Source organism: Arachis ipaensis, chromosome B05, assembly GCF_000816755.2.
Source record: "Arachis ipaensis cultivar K30076 chromosome B05, Araip1.1, whole genome shotgun sequence".
Classification (NCBI taxonomy): Eukaryota; Viridiplantae; Streptophyta; class Magnoliopsida; order Fabales; family Fabaceae; genus Arachis; species Arachis ipaensis.
The window spans coordinates 149376651-149396687 of NC_029789.2; the positions used below are offsets into that span (position 1 = coordinate 149376651).

At 34.2% G+C, this 20037-nt stretch overlaps 5 protein-coding genes across 6 annotated transcripts; 3 read left to right on the plus strand and 2 right to left on the minus strand.

The window, feature by feature from the left end:
* Positions 95 to 5505, minus strand: LOC107645028 (glutathione reductase, cytosolic). Of its 2 annotated transcripts, none has more exons than XM_021103403.1 (17): positions 5315 to 5505; positions 5027 to 5172; positions 4588 to 4652; positions 4254 to 4323; positions 4052 to 4123; positions 3696 to 3899; positions 3500 to 3573; positions 3343 to 3426; positions 2983 to 3070; positions 2821 to 2902; positions 2366 to 2439; positions 1730 to 1837; positions 1530 to 1594; positions 1273 to 1386; positions 959 to 1058; positions 757 to 810; positions 95 to 496 (listed from the first exon to the last, which is right to left on the minus strand). In XM_021103403.1, exons 2-17 carry the CDS (start codon positions 5168 to 5170, stop codon positions 404 to 406), a joined length of 1491 nt encoding a protein of 496 aa, XP_020959062.1. In that variant the 5' UTR covers positions 5171 to 5172; positions 5315 to 5505; the 3' UTR covers positions 95 to 403. The 2 variants fall into 2 exon arrangements, with proteins under 2 accessions (XP_020959062.1, XP_016204521.1); XM_016349035.2 differs by having other exon boundaries at positions 5027 to 5194; positions 5315 to 5504.
* On the plus strand, positions 7419 to 8750 carry LOC107645029 (50S ribosomal protein L27, chloroplastic). The gene is made up of 3 exons (XM_016349036.2): positions 7419 to 7809; positions 8230 to 8331; positions 8425 to 8750. Exons 1-3 carry the CDS (start codon positions 7525 to 7527, stop codon positions 8602 to 8604), a joined length of 567 nt encoding a protein of 188 aa, XP_016204522.1. The 5' UTR covers positions 7419 to 7524; the 3' UTR covers positions 8605 to 8750.
* LOC107642249 (isoliquiritigenin 2'-O-methyltransferase-like) lies at positions 9989 to 11968 on the plus strand. The gene is made up of 4 exons (XM_016345540.2): positions 9989 to 10493; positions 10730 to 11043; positions 11412 to 11476; positions 11547 to 11968. The coding sequence occupies exons 1-4, from the start codon at positions 10081 to 10083 to the stop codon at positions 11841 to 11843; spliced, it is 1089 nt and encodes a 362-aa protein (XP_016201026.1). The 5' UTR covers positions 9989 to 10080; the 3' UTR covers positions 11844 to 11968.
* On the minus strand, positions 12507 to 13928 carry LOC107642250. Its single transcript, XM_016345541.2, has one exon. It carries the CDS (start codon positions 13335 to 13337, stop codon positions 12816 to 12818), a length of 522 nt encoding a protein of 173 aa, XP_016201027.1. The 5' UTR covers positions 13338 to 13928; the 3' UTR covers positions 12507 to 12815.
* Positions 17392 to 17978, plus strand: LOC110272177 (prostatic spermine-binding protein-like). Its single transcript, XM_021124093.1, has 2 exons — positions 17392 to 17677; positions 17722 to 17978. Exons 1-2 carry the CDS (start codon positions 17392 to 17394, stop codon positions 17976 to 17978), a joined length of 543 nt encoding a protein of 180 aa, XP_020979752.1.

The following is a 20037-nucleotide window of genomic DNA, read 5'->3' on the forward strand; positions in this document are numbered from 1 at the left end:
TCTATTTTATACTTGGCGTTTTAAAATTGTTTTAATTAATTTCTAGACGATGACGTTCAAATAAATGATAGAAATGTATAACATGGTATACTAATTGACAACTTGACTAGTCATTGTAAAATCATCATTATTATAATAGGTTTTGAACTCCTCCAACTATAAAATATATCAAAAATATATGACGGGGGTTAGTCTTGGAAAGTGAATCATACAGATTAGTCATTTCTTGAACTCCTTGATGACTAATTAAACAGCTTTTTTCAGTATTATTTGAGCAAAATGAAAATTGCTGAAGGGGGAAAATAATTGAATGGGAAATGGAAGCTGATGTTCTAACTTCTATCAGTGATGTGCAGTTCTACACTACCATCCAACAAATAGTATCTTTTCCATTAAAACTTCCTTACAAACTTGTCCTGGGCTTTGCAGCAGCAACAGTCCTTGTAACTGAACGCATGGTTACAAATTCTTCTGCAGAAGATGGATGTATGCCGACCTATAGAGAATGGAACATTGTGTTCCCATCAGCGATTATATTACAATATTTATTAGCATGACATGAAAATAAAACAGTGAATAATAAGAATCGGAAATGTTTGGTGACCAAAATAAATTAGCCAAAAATGGTTACAACAATTAATGAATGTTAAATATGGCAAATTCTGCCTTTTTTTTTTCTCCCTAGCATTACCGAATAATAAGAATAATAATAATAACAACAACAACAAAAATAATCATGAAAGCAATGAACTTTACCGTGCTGTCAAACTGTGCCTTGGTAGCTCCACACTTCAATGCAACAGCAATACCCTATTCTCAACCAATATCAATATCATGAATTAAAAGCAGTAACTTATAGTTGAAGTATGCCCCCCATCATTATCACAATCACAATGCATAGGACCACAAAAAACACTAAATGCATTCCAAAGCTAGTGGTGCGAATCCATTAGCATACCTGCATAATTTCTGGCGCATCAGGCCCACACATGGATGCTCCGAGAACTTTGTCTGTCTCGGCATCAACAACAAGCTTCATAACAGTTTTCTCTTGTCGCCTGTTTCAGAAATATTATCAATTAACAAAATTGTTCATAGAGGAGAGATGGAACAAATATAACTACTGGGGACCCCAGCTGTGGACTATAGAAGCTAGGAGATTTCACAAGATCAACATAATTCCTGATTATTCTTCCTCACAAATACCAAATAAAATACAATCATAATATGGTAAATGTGCAACAGGTAAAATATGAAATAAATTACACATACCCTGAGATGGTATTTTTCATGGGATTGAAGGTTGATGTGAAAACTAGCACATCACCATTTGCTTGCTCTATTGCCTGCTCCTCACTGAGGCCAACTACAGAAAGTGGTGGAATGCTGCAAAACAAAAAAGAATGAGAATGTGTTAATCCAACGAACAAGCAGAAGGTACCATATAGAGAACAGAAGGGTTCGTTCTGGAATCAGTTAAAAATCCAAAATGACTAATAGTTGACAAGATTATGCAAAAGAAGCTATACCTGAACACAGCATAGGGGATGTTACTATAGTCTGGCTTACTTTCTTGCGCACCAAATACTGTTTTCTGAACATAACCAGATTAAGCAAACAAAGTGTGTTATCCTTGTAACAGAAATGCATCACCAACAGTCCAACACCTCCCAAACAAAAAGAGAAACAGGTAAACTGATCCACTATATCTATACGTAGGAACACTTACTGCAAAACATGTTCCTTCCATCAAAGCCACCGGAGTGAGATTCATTCGGTCTGTTACATCACCGACAGCCCATATGCTTGGTATGTTAGTGCGTGAATATTCATTTACCTAAATACAATAAAAACAGAATATTTAGAACTATTGAGTGTCAAATTATTCTCCAGCTCTTATTAATTCTCCAATTCAACAAGAAGCCATTGACAAAAAAGCATCTCATAGTGTTTGAAACTACAATCAATTTGCTCCACAAAACAAAGATCTCGCCAAAAGGCAATACTTACCTTTACCTTCTTAAAGGAACATAAACGAAAGAATGTTTCTACTTGGGACGTGCATGATTTAAACATAGTAATTCCAGTATATAATTAATAATTCCTTTGGAGCTCCTATAATAGTAGGGATTCAATGCACATGACAACCAAATTATGGAATGTGTAGCTTGATAAACCTAGTAGAAATAGTCACATGTGGTATCTATAATCTATGAAACATATTATAAAGACCATGATTTAGTATAAAACAGTCACAAGAGCTTGATGTCTCATCAAGGTCACAAAATGAGAACAACTTAATCTTGGTAGACATTGCCCAATATTGCAGAAACAAGAAAATAATTTTAACATAGGAGTTGTAGACCTTTATTGCTCCATTGCTGTCAAGCTCGACACCTACAGCTTCTAAATTTAACCTCTTAGTATTGGGGACTCTACCTGCATCCAGCAAAGAACACTTAATAATATTAAAATTAGCAGAGTAAAGCCAACATTCCATGAGATTCTGCATTATTCATGACTTCTCTGCAAACTTGAACCATCAAAATGAGTGCTCTGCTCTAAAGATTAAAAGTCGACAACCATTAAAATTGATCAGGTTATCACACATCAAGAATGAACTCATCAGGATGACTAAATGAAAAAACTCCATTTAAAGGTTCAAACTTACAGATATTATTGCAGATTGCTTAAACTTTAAAGCCACTATTAAACTACACTATGGACCTGAAGGTGTATTACTAATACCAATAATAACACTATCAGACTCATGAGTAAACAAAACTACTTTAAAAAAGTTTAAGTTCTTTGTATGCTTACCAGTGGCAAATAGCACAACATCAGCAATCAGCTCCTCACCATGATCTGTAACAGCTTTAATGCCATCTTCTGTTTTAATCAACTAGAAGATAAAATTTATTGCATTAGCTATGCGGAAAAGAAATGAAAATGAACTGATACATTTTAAAGAAATGAAAATACCTGTGTCAAGTTTGTCCTTGGATGTAAATTAATTCCCCTTCCCTCAAGATTCCTTGCAACCACAGCTCTCATTTCATCATCAAAACCTCTGCAGCAAAATATTAGTCAGCAGGTATGAATGTACAAAGAGTATAAATGTAAAAAATAATACAAAGAAGAAAACAAATGCAACCTGTTAACTATATGTGGTCCAGTGAAATATCTATTATTACCCTGCCTTAAGGATTTCTCACATTCATGAGTAAACATATGACCTCAAATAGAATAGCAATTTTATTTGTCTCAAACTCTCAATAATCAAAACACTATCAAAGTAATAAATGTATAAATAAATATGAAATATGGATGCCAAAGGCAAACCTCAATGGAAGTTCCTTTCTGAAAACAAGATTGACTGTGGAACCCATCCCTTGCCATATAGAAGCAAACTCAACTGCTATATAGCTGTAAACAGGATATTAGTTAATTACCATGAAATAGTAAATAATCAAACTAATATAAGAAGATAGAAACACACCCTCCTCCAAGAATCACGACACGTTTAGGCAATTCCTCTAAACTTAATGCTTCATCAGATGTTATGCCCAACTCCTGCATCCCAAACAAAAAACACAATGATATATCACATAACCATACTCATAACCAAGTAATGGCTGTAGCAATCACACCATTAACATCAGTTTACAATATTGATTCAAAATAAGTAAATTTACCTTTCCTGGAATATCCGGAAGATGGGCCCTACCACCAGTAGCAATCAGTATGTGTTTTGCCGAATAAGACAATTTAGTGCCATCCAATTGTGTCACCTCAACTTCATGTGGGCCCACTACCTTTCCCTCACCTTCAAATAATTTAACCCCAGCATTGGATAACAATCGCTTGTATATTCCATTTAACCTATTGATTTCATCTGTCTGCAATTTGACAAAACATGAATGCAAAAGACAAATAACTATCTTCTTTTTTGGTGATACTAATGAACTGCTTGATGCAAGAAAATAGTAATTCTTTACACTATTAAACAAACAAATATTATTTCTAATATAAATATAAGAATCTTGAATACCTTCTTTTGTAAGAGCTTCTTCCAGTTGAAGTCAATCTTCTCACTCAATTCCCACCCATAATTCCTGGCATCCTATCAGACACAAAAGAGTTTGTTTAATCATCAACGTGAGAAATACAAATCATGACACAAAAATCAATATGAACCAACTTAGGTGTGTGTTAAATATAGTACTGAATTGAATTAAGGATCAAATCCTTACCTCAAGATCCCCTCCAAAAGATGCTCCATAGACCAGAATCTTTTTGGGAACACAACCACGAATCACACACCTTCAAAATTAAAGTCCATAATCATTTTCGTGAAATACTTGGTAGTTGAAGAGATAGGCTGTTGGGAAACAGGGCGGGAGCCTGGGACGATGAGGATGAAAAACAGGACAGGAAATTTATTCTATCTGCAGGCTAAGGCCCATAAACATGATAGCAGATAGCTTCTGATTTCAGAACTAATGTTACGTGGGAACTGTAATGAAGCAGCCATTATCTAATTCCATTCGATAATAGTCCAAAATGTACAAGTTTCAATCAACTTACGTTCCACCAACACCTCCAATCGTTTCTGAGCTAATTGGATGATATGGAAGCTCGCAAATCCCAACCTAATGAGCACAAGTTTCAGAATGTGATCAGGAGAAGACAAATAAACCACAAATGGAATCAGAAAGTTCAAAAAGCAACATGAAAGAAATGATAATCACAATATTATCTGAAAGTTATGTATTAGTAACCAATAGTCACCAAAAAAAAAAAATACACATTAAAAATGTGCGAAACAACCTATGTATGAAGTGTAATCTAAGTGTTTCTAAACCAACCACCATTAAAGTTTACAAAAACTTGAAGCTTTACTGAATGAATAACGGAGTCTTTTCTGCTCCATATACATAATATGAATCAACATAAACTTGATAATAATAATAATAATAATAATCCGCAAAGTAAATCAAATAAAATAAGATGAGAGATTAGTTACTTTAGCTCCGAAGTTGGCGGAGAATCTAGAGGCACGAACGCCACCACTACCAGCTCCAATAACGAACAAGTCGAAGTCAAAATCAGTCGCCTCTTCTTCCAATGCAGCAGCTGGTTCACCATCGATCAGCATCTTTCTGGCCATAGCTATATAAATCAATTAATCAATCTGCATCACCAACAACGTCGTTACGACTTAAAGTAACAAGCTCAAATATTCTTTTTGAAAAAAAAAAAGTATATACTATTTTTAAAAAGTAAAGTGAAGTGAAATGGAAGAACTGCATACATCTCGGAACTGTGTGTGACGTAGATCGGAGATAGAGAAGGGAAGTAAAACGCCGACTGAGGTGTGTGTACGGAGAGAGTGAGTGATTGGGTTAGGTATGGTGTGAGAGTGATGAGCGGAACGACGACATAAAAAGAGAAGAGAGAGAAAACAAATCATATGATATGATTCATTACAAGATGCAGATGCTGTATTAATTGTAAAGGTGCACCCATTCATTCTTGTTTCTTACTACTTACTAGAACCATTTTTTATTTTATAGAAAATATAAAATAAATATTACAATGTTAAAAGGTTTAACAATTATTTTTTTATTTTTAAGATAGTATTAATAAATTAAATAAATGTGGTATTCAAGTGATTCAGATCATTTAAATTTCATGTATAATCCAAAACCATGAAATAATGAATGATAAGTTAAAAAAAATGAGAGAATATGAGTATATGAATCATAAAACTCTTGAAAAAATAGGTCTACCAAATTTGACTTCAAGTCTTTAATAAGTTAGGTATATTATTTCAGGATTTTGGAGTGATATTATTTAAGTTTTTCTTTTTTATTGGAGGTTATTTAGTGTTTTTCACAATTATTTCTTAATTGATGTGTTTTACATGTATGTGAAAAAATATAATTCATCAATGAAGTGTTGTTAAAAAAACTTCAAAAAATATAATTTGTGAGTGATATTTTCATTATTTTGTCAGTGACGTTTGTCAATTTTTTTTTTGTTTACAAACGGGGCTAAGGCCCTAAAGAAAAAGTATGTTTTTTGGGCTATATTTGGGGATTATACCTCCTGCTGGCCCAATATTTTTAAAAAAATATTTGATAATAAAATATCAACAATGCTAGGAACCAAGAGGGTATCAATCAAAAACCAGCCAAATGCCTCTGGATGAATTCAAAACCTCTACGTGGATGGTGCTTATGCTAGGCATTAGGATGTTTCTTCTACTAAGTATCAGAATGTTTCTTTTTCATACTAAATGGATGTTCTTTTATATATTTTATAAATTTTTTTATATACTAATAATTGAGATTGTTAGAAGTTCTGTGATTTCCACCCCTATTTCTCTAACGTATCATTCAAAATTTTAATTTGGGGTGAAAAACAATTAATATCAAATATTATAAATTAAAAATAAATAAAATTAATTAAATATAATTATAAATTAGTTAACTTGTTTACTTTTTGGCCGATCACCTCTTGTAGGGGTGTACATGGGCCGGGCCACACCGGGTTTGGCTTAACCCAGACCCGACCCGAAATATAGACCGGGTCTAATTTTTGGACCATAACCCGATCCTAGACCCGATGAAACCTACGCACCTTCGGGCCGGGTGAAAACCGGGTAAAAATCGGGTCTTTAGCATGTAAAAATCACCTAATCTCCAACCTTTATTTCACAATTCACATAGTAAAATTCACTTAAAAAAATATAACAAGAACCAACCCTTCTCTAAAATTATAGCGTAACCATAATCAATACTAATATTGTCTAACACCAAATATTTAAATCAATACAAATAACACAATATTATGCATTTGTCTAAAGTCTTATGCATTTTAAACATAAAACATTAACTTATAATCTTATAAATGACTAATAACACAAAATATTAAGGTTTACAATATTTAAATTCTATATAAGAATAATCATCATCCATTACTAATAATACAAAATATTAATTGTGTATGATGATCGGGCCACCGGGCCGAGTTCGGGTGACCCGAGCTATGGCCCGGACCCGACCCGAAATAGTGACCGGGTCTATCTTTGAGACCCTTACCCGGCCCTAGACCCGATGAAATCACACTAAATTAGCCCCTAAAGTGTTCGGGACCAGGCCGGGTCTTCGGACCGGACCGGACTATGTACAGCTCTAACCTCTTGGTTCCATATACTTTTCTATAAAATATTAATGTAACAAATTATGTTAGGAAAGAATACATAATTTAGAAAATTACATGCATTAACTAAAATACTTATATATTTTATTTGCTTGATAGTTAGAAATGTATGAAACTATGAAAATTTAAGTTTGACTAAAGTTTTATTTGTAATTTTTTTGTTGTCATTTTAGCAAAAGTGAATGGACTTTGATGTAATTTTAACTTTTCCTTATCTTCTTCTTCTTCTTCTGGTCTTGAATTGTGAGGTAATAGTACAGTGTGGTGAGAACATAGAAGAGAACCTGTGGCTGAACCATGGCGGTGAGTTTCAACCTTGCAACAGCATTCAAAGGCCTTTCTCTGTCGTCGTCTTCCTCTTCCTATGCTTCTGCTTCGCCGCTTCCCTCCTTTGTTTCTCTCCCTCGCACACACATTCAGATTCGGCCTCCTCTCCCTCTCACCATCCAGAACGCCCACAAGAAGGGAGCTGGCAGCACCAAGAACGGCCGTGATTCCCCCGGCCAGCGCCTCGGCGTCAAGATTTACGGTGATCAAGTCGCCAAACCCGGTTCCATCATCGTTCGCCAACGTGGTACCAAGGTACTATTCATTCCAATTTTAATGCTCTGTTTTTTTAATATGCACTCTATCTGTTTGTTCTATTGCCTAAGCTCACTGAGGAGTTAATAGTGTTTATTATGTTTCATTTTTTTGCTATGTTTGCTTTCTTCCTTGCATAAACATTTGTATTTTATACAGAACCTTTCAAGTTTCAATGGTGTTAAGTAGATGATAAGTGAATAGGTAGTACTATAGCTTGCTTACCACTGCAAAACCATGCTTCCTTAAACTTTGAAGCTTGATTATATATAAAAATTTGACCATTACCATGTTTTTGGCATTTAGAAATTTACGAGTAATATAAAATGTGTAGCATCCCATAACTTTGAAGAAGAAGAGAAAAAAAAAGACCATACAGGGTCACCTAAGTATTGATTTTGTTTTGGACAATACTTTTAGTTTCATGCAGGAAAGAATGTGGGGCTTGGCAAAGACTATACCATCTTTTCCTTGATTGATGGAGTTGTGAAATTTGAGAAATTTGGGCCTGACAGGAAAAAGGTTAAGTGAAGCCTTTTACACCTTGATTATGTTACTTAGAAAAATTATAGAGTACAAATTGAAGCTTAATTATTATGATTTCTTCTACTTCAGGTAAGTGTTTACCCACGAGAAGTGCAACCTGAGAACCCGAACAGCTATAGAGCAAGGAAGAGGGAGTATTTCAGGATGAGGCGCGAACGCAGAAAGGCTAGAGAAGCAGGAGCAGTACTTCAACCCCAACTGGTGCTAGCTTCTGTTCCTGATGTTGCCATCACTAATCCAGTGTGCTGATACATGTGTAAAATTCCCCCTGTATCTTGATTCCTTTATAGCATTGTATAAGTTTTGTTTTGAATTTTGAAATAGAAAACTAAATATGATTGTATGTGTTATTCTTGACATTTCCTTTTGTTCAATAATTTTCTGTTTGATGATGAGTTCTCACTTCTCACACTTCCCCACCTTCACAAGCTAAGCTAGATTGATATACACTGATATCACTGGATCATTCCCCCGTCCTGTCTTTTCATTTTTTTCCCCTTCCCCGGCGCCGGCGCCGGAACTTTGCATCGTGAAAAGCTATATACATATATTCTGAAATATATATAAACTTATAATGAAATATGCACAAAAGTTAAGCTTATAGAACATTTATAATTTTTTATTATTTTGCGACACATTATTTAGCCAATGAACTTCATATATTGCTAAAAGAATTACAAATACTCATGTATTATATTATTTTTTATGTTTAATTCTAAATCATTTAAAAAAGTAAGTTGTTTAGCACTTTTGAATATGACATGTGCCAAAAAAAGAACGAAGAACCTTGGGTGGAGTTGTGGATACTGGTCAGATTATATTTTAATGATTTGAGCAAGTTGCCATCGGAAGAAACTAACCTTTTTCCAATTCCAAATTTTTAGAAAAAGTTATTATTTTTTATTATAAAATAAATTTAAATGTTTACATTTTAACCTCAAAATATTTAAACTAACTTTATACACATAAAAATTGAATTAGTTCCATAGAAGAGAAAGTCTAGAAAGTCAATACTTTTATTAAAATTTGGTCAGCATTTAACTATAAAAAAAAGGTAATTTTATACCATTAAAAATATTGATAATAACTAATTAATGACTATACATCACAAATTCTGCTGCTCCTTAGCATTCTTCATAAATTACCCACAGATCATATTTTTTTTCATTACAAAATACAAATAGTCAAATACACTCCTCTCTCTTTCTCTCTTTCTCCTTATACATATCTAGTAGTTTTTTGATTGAGTAGTTGGCGAAACATTATTATATTGTTTAGAAAAATACATATTGATTTATCATTAAATCAATAAAGTCGAAATTAAAGCTGCACCTTTAGCAATCATCTAGAAACATGAGTGGAGAAATATAACAAAACTAAAAGATCAACATATAGGAAGGAAAAATTCTTGGAACCTATACGTAAGACTGTAACAAAATCCTGCATATGACAAAAATTGCTGCGTCAACTGATCCCTTTTCGTACGTCTTCAAACGTAGCAGCATTAACTAAACTAATCCCATGAAGAAATTCATGTTTTAAGAAAGAAAAATAGAATAAACAATGAATGTGCCTTTATTTGCAGAATTTATTATGCACACGTATTTCTTCTTTTTATAAAGTATATAAGAGATATTTTTATCTTGTAAAATGAAAAATATACAAAAGAAATGTTCACAAACACACAGCTGCAGTGTCTTGCCTGAAGAAAACTGATTAAAGCAAATGATGAGTTCATCAGCAAGAAAGGAAGAAGAATATGATGACGACGATGCATGCATGTATGCGTTGTTGTTGTCAACTTTTCAAGTGTTCCCTTTCATATTGAATGCTGCTGTTGAACTCAACCTGTTTGACATATTGTCTGAGTTAGCCACCAACGGTGCATACTCATCAGTTTCCGAAATCGCTTCAAAGCTTCCTTCACAGCACCCTCAACTCCACAGCAGGCTGGACAGAATGCTTCGTGTGCTTGCCAGTTTCTCACTTCTCAATTCGAGTGTCGTCGTCGTCGACGGCGACAAGGTTGAGAGGCTTTATAGTCTCTCACATGCTGCTAAATATTTTCTCAAAAATCAGAGTCATAATCTAGCTTTTTTCTCAAATCTCAACTGCCACCCAGCTCTAACAAGGGTTTGGTGAGTGAGTAATTTAATTAAGAGAAATGCTAGAGGGTCGATAGAACTTATTGTTTTTAAGAGTATGGGGTAAAATATGTTGTTGAATTACTAGACTAAAAGAATCAGACTAACGAAATTGAGTTGATAGTTAAGTGATGGCCAAAAGCAATAAATTCTCATGCCCCTATCATTTCTCTTTAATTAATTAATCTGATTGAGCTGCACTAATATATTATTGAATTTTAATTAATTAGGGTAAACATTAAGGATGCAATTGTTGATGGAGGAATAGATGTTTTCAAGAAGGTTAATCGGATGTCAGTGTGGGAGTACATGGAGAAGGATGCAGAACTGAGTGACACTTTCAACAAAGCAATGGCAGGAATGTCTGCCACACATATGAAGAAATACTTGGAAGCATATGATGGATTTGAAGGAGTGTCAACGCTGGTTGATGTTGGAGGTGGTACTGGACACTGCCTCAAAATGATCTTCTCCAAGTACCCTAATATTAAGGGTATTAACTTTGATTTGCCTCAAGTCATTCAACATGCCACACCCTATCCAGGTATATTATTCATTAGGGAAAGTATGAGGAGCCAATGGAATATTTGTACAATGCGTACAATGAAAATTTAGGAAATATTAGATATAATCATTAATGTTACCTTCTTTCATCAGCATAAGCTTTTGGGATGAGTAGTATCATGACATGGTATTAGAGCTTTAGATTCGAAAGGTCAAGAGTCCGATCCTTGTTGAACCCCAAAATCAGTTTAAGCTTTTAGGATTTATGATATGAGATGTTTATTATCCCTAGTATCTGGATGGTTATTCTCCATTGTCTCCCTAGCAGGACTCTATTCATTATTATATTCTTCCTTCTTAGCATGGATCTCAATTAAGCACATATAACCTTTCATTTTATGTCTCAAGGTATTGTGCACATTGGAGGAAACATGCATGAAACCATTCCAAAGGGGGATGCCATCATGATTAAGGTATTTTAAGTAAAAGCTTTATTTTGATAAATCACGATGATGAAACATGCTAATGATAAAATTGTGGCAGGCTGTTTGTCATAATTGGTCAGATGAGAAGTGTGTAACAGTGCTGAAAAACTGTTATAAAGCACTTGAAGAGAATGGGAAAGTGATTATCTTTGAGATGATCATGCCTGAAGAACCAGATTCAAGCAATGCCTCTAAGCTTGTCTCTGTTGTTGACAATTCAATGTTGCTTCATGCTGGAGGCAAGGAGAGAACAGAGGAAGAATTTGGGAAGCTATGCAAAGACTCTGGATTCACCACTTACCAAGTTGTTTGCCGTACTCTTTCTGTTTTCGGAGTCATAGAATTTTATAAATAAAATACAAGGATCAAATACATGTTCTATTTCTCATTTAGAACCTGATATATATAGTGTGACTCCTTTTGTTTACTTATAACTTTCTCCTCATCTATATTTTATAAATAAATATTTGTTATGTAACATTCCTTTTTGCTTTTGGACCTATTCCAACCCTTACATATGAGAGCATGTGTTAGGCATCACCATTTTAAACTTTTGATATTGTTGAAACAGAAACCTAACCCTGCTGCTTTTGATATTATTAATTACATTTCTTCAGGCTATAACAATGTATCATTCCTTCTATCTCTATAAGAAACCTACACAGATTAAGAACATTGTTTGCTTTATTTTACAACTATCTACTTTTAATATCAAATTCTGCTCACAACCTTTCTCTGTCCATGCATCCAATTAAAGTGAAAACCAACTATGTAAAAGCATTTAATATAAATCCTCAACTGTGGGTGGAAATTGGCATTAGTTGATACAATTTTGGAGGTAAAGTGTTCAAATTTGATGCATATACTATACAAAATAGGATTAAAACAAAATGTAGAGCCCATGGACAAGCTTGGTCCAATAGGCAGGTAAAGTGTCCTGTTTCCAGCTATCATGTTCATACAATAATGCAAGGAATGATAGGGGGAAAAAGGATTTATCATAATAATAAACAAAAAATGAATAATGGAAATTAGATTATTGTGCTTATTTTCCTTCCTCTAGCAAAACAAGAAGATTATAGTGCCACTTTAAAAGCCTAAAACTTCATCTAATTGGCTTGGCTAAAAAAGATTAGAACAGAACCAATAGGAACATATGTGACATGTAACAATGAATGAAAGAAAATTCTCTCTATAATTTATATCTACATTGCATTTGATGAGGCATAGCTCTCTAGTGATAAGGATTAAGCCCCTCACCATAGACTAATAAAAGCCTTTCTAATTTTATACCTGATTGACATAAATCACTACAGGAAAAGGATCATTATCTTACTCTCCTTCTTGGTTGCTTTTGATAGTTGTTAACAGAGAAGAGCTTCTTCAAGACCTTCACAATCACCACCATGCTAGGCCTATTGATATTCTTAGCTGCTGGAACTAGTGCACCATTATTATTGTTATTATTATTATTGGCAAATCTTGATGAAGCTGGAGTAGCACATCTGAATTCAACAACTTCTCTTGAAGAAGATGTAGCAGAAGAACCAGTTGTTGAAGAACACATCAACTCCTCATTGAAATCCTCCCACAACAAGTCCATTTTCTCTTCTTCCTCATCATCATCCAACAAAGTTCGTTGTTGAATTCTGGTCTCAACTGATGAGAAGCTCTTCCTCTGAACCTGAGATATCAGTTTTGCTCCAAAGAAATCACAATCTTCTTCTCCTTTGTTTCTTTGGTATGGATTAGGAGATGCTGCTGGTGATAGATTCCACAAAGGAGGTGAATCAATGGCATGTGCATGAGTATCACTGATTCTAGGGAAACTGAATTCATCTGTATCCATGGCTTGGATAATCAGAACTCTAAAAGATTGAAAAGAAATTATGAGTGGATTTTGGTTAGGTTTGTGAAGGTGGACCTTGAAGTTGTTTAAGGAGGGGTTTTAGTTCAACTGCTGCAAAAACCAAAGCAAGAATGATATGTGTGCTTTCTCTCTCAATGATCTTGTTTACTAACTATCTCATAACACAAGTCTTTCAAGCAAGTTTATGGCCACTCATAAGTAGGCCAGGGACATAGATGTCTAAACATAACAAAAGGCAACCACTCATTTCCTTTGCTTAAATTTGTTGAAAACAATAATTGATACACAATATATCTATAAAAGAAAGAGAAGTAAGATTCAATAAAAGATGTATTTTTTCCCATATTTATGCAAGAGGGTACCTTAATAACAATAGTATGGTTTTTAAGATTTATGTACATAAGAACCGTATTCTTTTAAGAGCAGCCAAAGGGGGATTATTATGCTCATTATCGCCGGATTGGTAGGGGAGAAGTCATTCATTAAGGTAGTAATTTTTCCAAATATTGGTGTTGACTATTGGAGCCATGAAAGGGATATTGGTTCAATCTCTATATAGCTTGTCTTAGTGTTGGGGCTCCACGATGGTGATATACAATTATGGACGTTATTATGAAGAGTTTGCAATTTTCTTTTGCATTATATTTATTATTTGTTACGGACAACAAAAATACAGTTAAATGGTGCACCTCATTTTTATAACTTATGAGTATACTCTTTTATTTGTGTTATTGGAACTTGTTGAGTGCTGAACTGCTGTTAATTAGAGATAGGAGTGAGTACGGGTCGGTTTGGTTTAAGTTTATGGTAAAATTAGAATCGAACCAATCAAAATGTAATTGGTTCGGTTTGGTTTGGATTTGTATTTTTTTGTATATGTATCCGAACCAAATCAAACCGATTAAGAACGGATTGATTCGGTTCGGATAATTGGATACCCGATGACTTTGAAATTCATAAAAAAAAAAACTAAATTTTTATCTTAAAAATTCAACAAGTACAATAAACATGTAGCATCAATAGTCACCAAAAACATGTAGCATCAATAGAAATAATCAAAACATGTTAAATACCAAATACATTAAAAACTAAACTCATTAAAATCCAAACATATTAATAATGAATAACCATTATCTAATGCAAATACATTAAAAATTAAATTCATTAAAATCTAAACATATTAATAATGAATAATCATTGTCTCATAAAATATATTTTTATTTTTTTATTTAATTAATATATAATTGGATTCGCAGGTTGGTTCGGATTCCGCACCCCAAAATCGATATCTGAACCAATTACTAATAAAAATCATCGGTTTGATTCGAGTTTTGAACCAATTACCCGTTGATTCCATAACCAATTACTTTGCACATGATGACCAACCAAAGTTGACATTTTTATTTGTATGCTATGCTAATTGCTAGCCGCTAGGACTATATATAAAATGTTAAATAACACTTTTACCACTTTTGTTCCACTACTTCCAATATGATATATAGGAGTTATATTAAGGGATAAACAACATACATATATATGACAGATCAGATATGAATGCATAAGTTGACATAAATAAACTTAATTTTTCAACTAAAAAACTAATATTGTGCATTATTTACTCGACATCCTCAAGTGGCACTCTTGTGCGTGCCTTAATTAATCCCACCATGTGTTTTTCTCTTTATAACGTTTTCTTCTTTTAGAGTCTTGATGAATATGAATGAAAGAATAAATGTGTAAATTAACTGTTCTTATTTTCATATAACACTATAAATGTTGATGAGTCAATTTGTTGGTAAATTGCTTCAGGCTTAATTTAGTTCTCATTGTCATTTTCAAGTACTTAAAGCTCTATTAAAAAAAATTGTTAAATTAGACTCTCAATATATTATCTTTGTTGATTTACTTTCTATTCTATTATCCACCTCATTAATATATACTTACAAATAAATTCTCTATTTCAATTCAATTTTTACTAACAGATATACATACGGAGCTAATTAAACTAGTGATATTTGTTCAAGATTGATATAAAAAAAAAAAAAATTGCAATTGCACTTAATAAAATGGGCTGCACCTATTAGAACAATCCTTCTTTAACCTCTCCCCTTTTTTTTCCTCAAAATCTTCAAATAGCTTTTGGAAAAAATAAAATAAAATAAAATTTATGAGTTAAATACTCTGAAGATCATTATCTTCAGATTATTGGATAGGGCATTCATAGAATATATTTTCTAGTATGACTTTTTGAAATGAAAAAATGAAATTAGAGAATTGATTGATAATTTGTTTTATACTAGAAATTTTTTATTGAATTTTTTTAATTAAATAAAATAATTGAATTGAATATTCTATTAAATTATAAAATTCAAAGTAATTAAAACTAAGATTATGAAACTATATATCATAGATCATGATAACTTTTATTTTGTATGCTTTTTCCCTCTTATCAAAAGACACATGAGAAATTATTTAAATGTCGATCTAATCGGAAATTATTTTATATTTGTGAATTCAAAATGTAGTAAACGATGAGAAATATGTTACTAATAATCTAATAATTATTGGTTAAGTTATTAAACATTTACCTTCTTTTCAAATTTTAATTGTGTATAGTTTTTTTTTTTCGGTGAATATCGGGGCCAACGGCCCATAATTGTGTATAGTTATTAAATGGGTTAAATACTTTTTTCCTCTCTAAAGTTTGGGATAAAAATCAAATTCATCCCCGACTTTTTTTTGTTATTAAAATCACTCTCAACTTTTACAAACACTTTAAAATCATCTTCCCCTCAATTAACGAATTTTTCAGACACTTTTACCCCTGAAGTTTTTAACGCTTCGTTTTCATTCTTGCGAAAGGTATTCAGTGTCTCATTTACATTACACAATAGAAAACTGATGTTTCACCTTCAATGATGCCCTAACAGAGGTTCATCGTCACCTGAAGAGTATCGTTACTGCATTTGGACTACGTTAGCAAGGGTGTGGAAGGAGGCCGTTCTGCTGTTGTCATCTCGATTCAGGTATGTATGCACCATTGGTTTTGGTTTTGTGGAGCTTGAACGTAATAATATTGTAATGGATTCCGTTATTTTTCTAAAACTGCTAGCATTTGATTTAAAGTTTTTTGTTTTTTCGTTTTAGGGGATGTGAAGCTTTAATCTAAGTGTCTACCATGGGGTCGATTTGGATATGATAATGGGATATTGCAGTATATATGGGGACAAAAGACACTCATTGAAGACATTGAGAGTGATTGCTGGTCTGTAATTGAGGCATATGCAGAGTTAAGGCAGTTTTTTTTTTTGTGACTGAAATAAATTAAACAAAGAAAAACAAAACAAACAAAATAAGGAACTGCCTAAACAGAGGGACAGTCCCATTCAAGACTACTCTTAAACTCCTCCCAAGGTGAAAGAAGCTCCACATGCGAAAGTTGTAACTTCATCGCCATCTTTGCCATAGTATCTGCCACCGTGTTTGCATCTCTCATAATCAAACGAAAGTCAACCTGCCAATTCCAATGCATGATATCTCTTATTTTGAGCACCAGTGGATCAATAAACCCAAAACCATCTTGAGTAACAAGATTAAATGCTTCCACACAATCCGTCTCACAAATAACATCTCGTTGACCCACATCCCAAGCTAAGAGATATCCTCTCCAAATAGCAAACAATTCTCCTTGAAGAATACTATTACTCTCAATCATTCCCAAACACCCCCTTTGCCAGCTCCCATTACAATCTCTAATAACATAAGCAAAACCAACACTATCACCCGAACCAAAATAACTAGCATCACAATTAATTTTAAAAGTACCAATAGATGGGGGATTCCAAAAACCATTTAGAGTAGAGGGAAGGGACATACGTTGTAATTCAAAAATATTCCTAAGCTCCTTTTCTGAAGTTAATGCCAGACAAAGTACACAAAGAAGAATATATCAGCTTTGTGATATAAAGATCCAACAACTGAATGGTTAGAGAAAGATCTGAAGTTATTTGCTGCTGATAGAGATGCACTTGAGATGTGTAGAATAGCAGAGTTGAGGAGTCATGTTGAGATGTTTGTGGTGCATGAGGTTGAGGATGCTGACGATTTTCCTGAAGTTGAGTATATTGATGTTGGAGGCAAAATAGAGGAAAATCCTAGGAATCAGTTGGTAGTTTATGAGGGTGAACAAGGTCAACAGGTGAAAAATGATAATGTGAAACAAGTTAATGAAGGAGATAACTTGCACCCACATGGGGCTACCGAAAATGCACGAGATGAATCAAATAGTGATGATGATGGCGATGATGAGGAGTTATTCTGTCTAATCTTGAGGTTGACAGTGCCGATGACGTTCATTTTACAGATAATGAAGAGGAGTATGATGATGAGAGTGGGTTTGAAGAACTGACAAGTGCTAAAGATGGTGATCAGGTTGATAAAGGACAAGGAGTTATGAATGGTGATTTTAGTGATGAAGAAGACTTCAATAGTGATGAAATAGATTTGGATTATGAAGTTGGTGGTGGTTCAGATAAGGAGGATAGACAAGAGGAAGATAACTATGAAACAAGGAGGTATCCAATTCATAAGGATGTTAAAGACATGACGAGTTATAAGTGAGAGGTGAAAACTGTATTTACTTCAAGAGAGGAATTTAAAGATATTGTAACAGCATATGCAGTACAAACAAGAAGGGGGATCAGGTATGCCAAGCTTGACTTGGTTAGAGTGAGGGCTGTTTGTTAGTCGGGTTGTCCTTTTTTGGTTATATGCTACAAAAATGATTGAGGAAACAACTTGTCTATGAACCTTAAGCATACTTGTGGTCAGTTACATAGGGTTGTGATAATGCATACTTCGTGGTTGAGTAGAGTTTTTAAGAAGAATGGAACATAACTCAAAGGTGAAGATAAAGGAATTGGTGAACAAGACACAAAGGAAGTAAAATATGACTGTGACAACGTCAATGACAGCTAGGTCAAGACAAGCTGCATTGGATGAAATACAAGGAACTTATAAGAAGCAGTATAAGAGGATCACTAATTACTGCTCAGAGTTGTTACGGGCTAATCTAGGATTAACAGTGAAGCTCAAGGTACAAAGGTCCCCTGATTTTGAGATTGAGGTGCAGCACTCTTCATTGAACAACTTCTGCATATTTCAAAGAATATATGTATGTTTAGATACTTGTAAAAAGTGCTTTTTTCACTATAGGAGATTTATTGGATTGGATAACTGTTTTCTCAAGACATTGCGTATGCCATCATCGAGTCAGAGACTAAAGACACCTGGAAATGGTTTCTCCAGCTGCTAATTGATGATTTTGGGTCTGAGACAATTGGTAAATCAACCTTCATATCTGATCAGTAGAAGGTAAACAATTATTGTGTTAACTTCTATTTATTGAATCATTTAACTGATTAATAATATTGTTATAACACAACTATTTACCTCCTTTGTTAGGGTCTATGCCCGCTTTTGACGAAGTCATCCCAGGTGTAGACTACAGGTTTTGTGTCTGCCATATGTACAACAACTTCAGAAAAAATTTTCCTGAACTGCATTTGAAGTAATTGATGTGGAGGTGTGCAAAGGCTACACACTGAAAGGAGTAGGAGAGAGAGATGGCAGTCATCCGAAAGGTCAATGTGGAGGCTCACAGGCATCTGAATGTTATTCCTCCTAGATTTTGGAGCAGGTCCAGGTTTAACTTTCATTCTAAATGCGACACTCTTATAAACATGCGTGAAAGCTTTAATGGTGCAATAGTAGAGTCCAAGAAAAAGCCTACTATTACTATGTTGGAAGAAATTAGGATTAATTTTATTAGTAGATGAGCTGTTAATAGAGAAAGAATTTAAAAGTTTAATGGTACAATTTTACCTCGAATTAGGAAGAAGGTAGAGAGGAAGGGCAGGTCAGCTAGTGAGTGGATGCCTTATTAGTCTGCTACTCAGACATATGAGGTTGTAAATAGGTTAGACAAATATGCTGATGATTTGTCTGCTCGTGAGTGTTCTTGTAGGAAGTGGCAGCTCAGTGGCATTCCATGCACACATGCCATCGGCTGCATCAACTTTAAAGGTCTTGATATGAATGCATATGTTGATGACTGCTACAAGAAAGAGGCCAATGTCAGGTGCTATGATTCGGTAATCAACCCTCTAAATGGCTCAGATTCATGGGAGAAGACTGACTTTGATGATGTGATGCTACCACCCTATCGGAAGCCTAGCCACAGACCAGTGAAAAAGAGAAATAGAGGACCTGATGAAGCTGAGGATAGAAACCAGTCTTACTTGTCTAGGAGGGCCAGATTCAGAGGTGCTCAAACTGTAGTGAATCAGACCACAAGAGGGGAGGATGCAAGAAGCCACTCCTCCCTGTAAGTGTATTTACAATATGCATGTTAGGGTTATATTGCAATGGTTGATTAAATGTAATGTTTGCTGTATTTCAGGCCCAACCACCTAAGCAACCTAATGTCAAGAAAACCAATGGAGGGAGGAAGAGTTCATCTTCAATACTCACAATCAAGTCTAAGTCATCATTACAGCCTGCTGTCCAATCTGCTACTAGAAGGAGGAAGAGGTCCAATCTGCAACAAAAATCATCATCACAACTCCAACCATCCACCAGCACATCACCCACAACCAGGTCTAAGTCATCCCAACCCAAG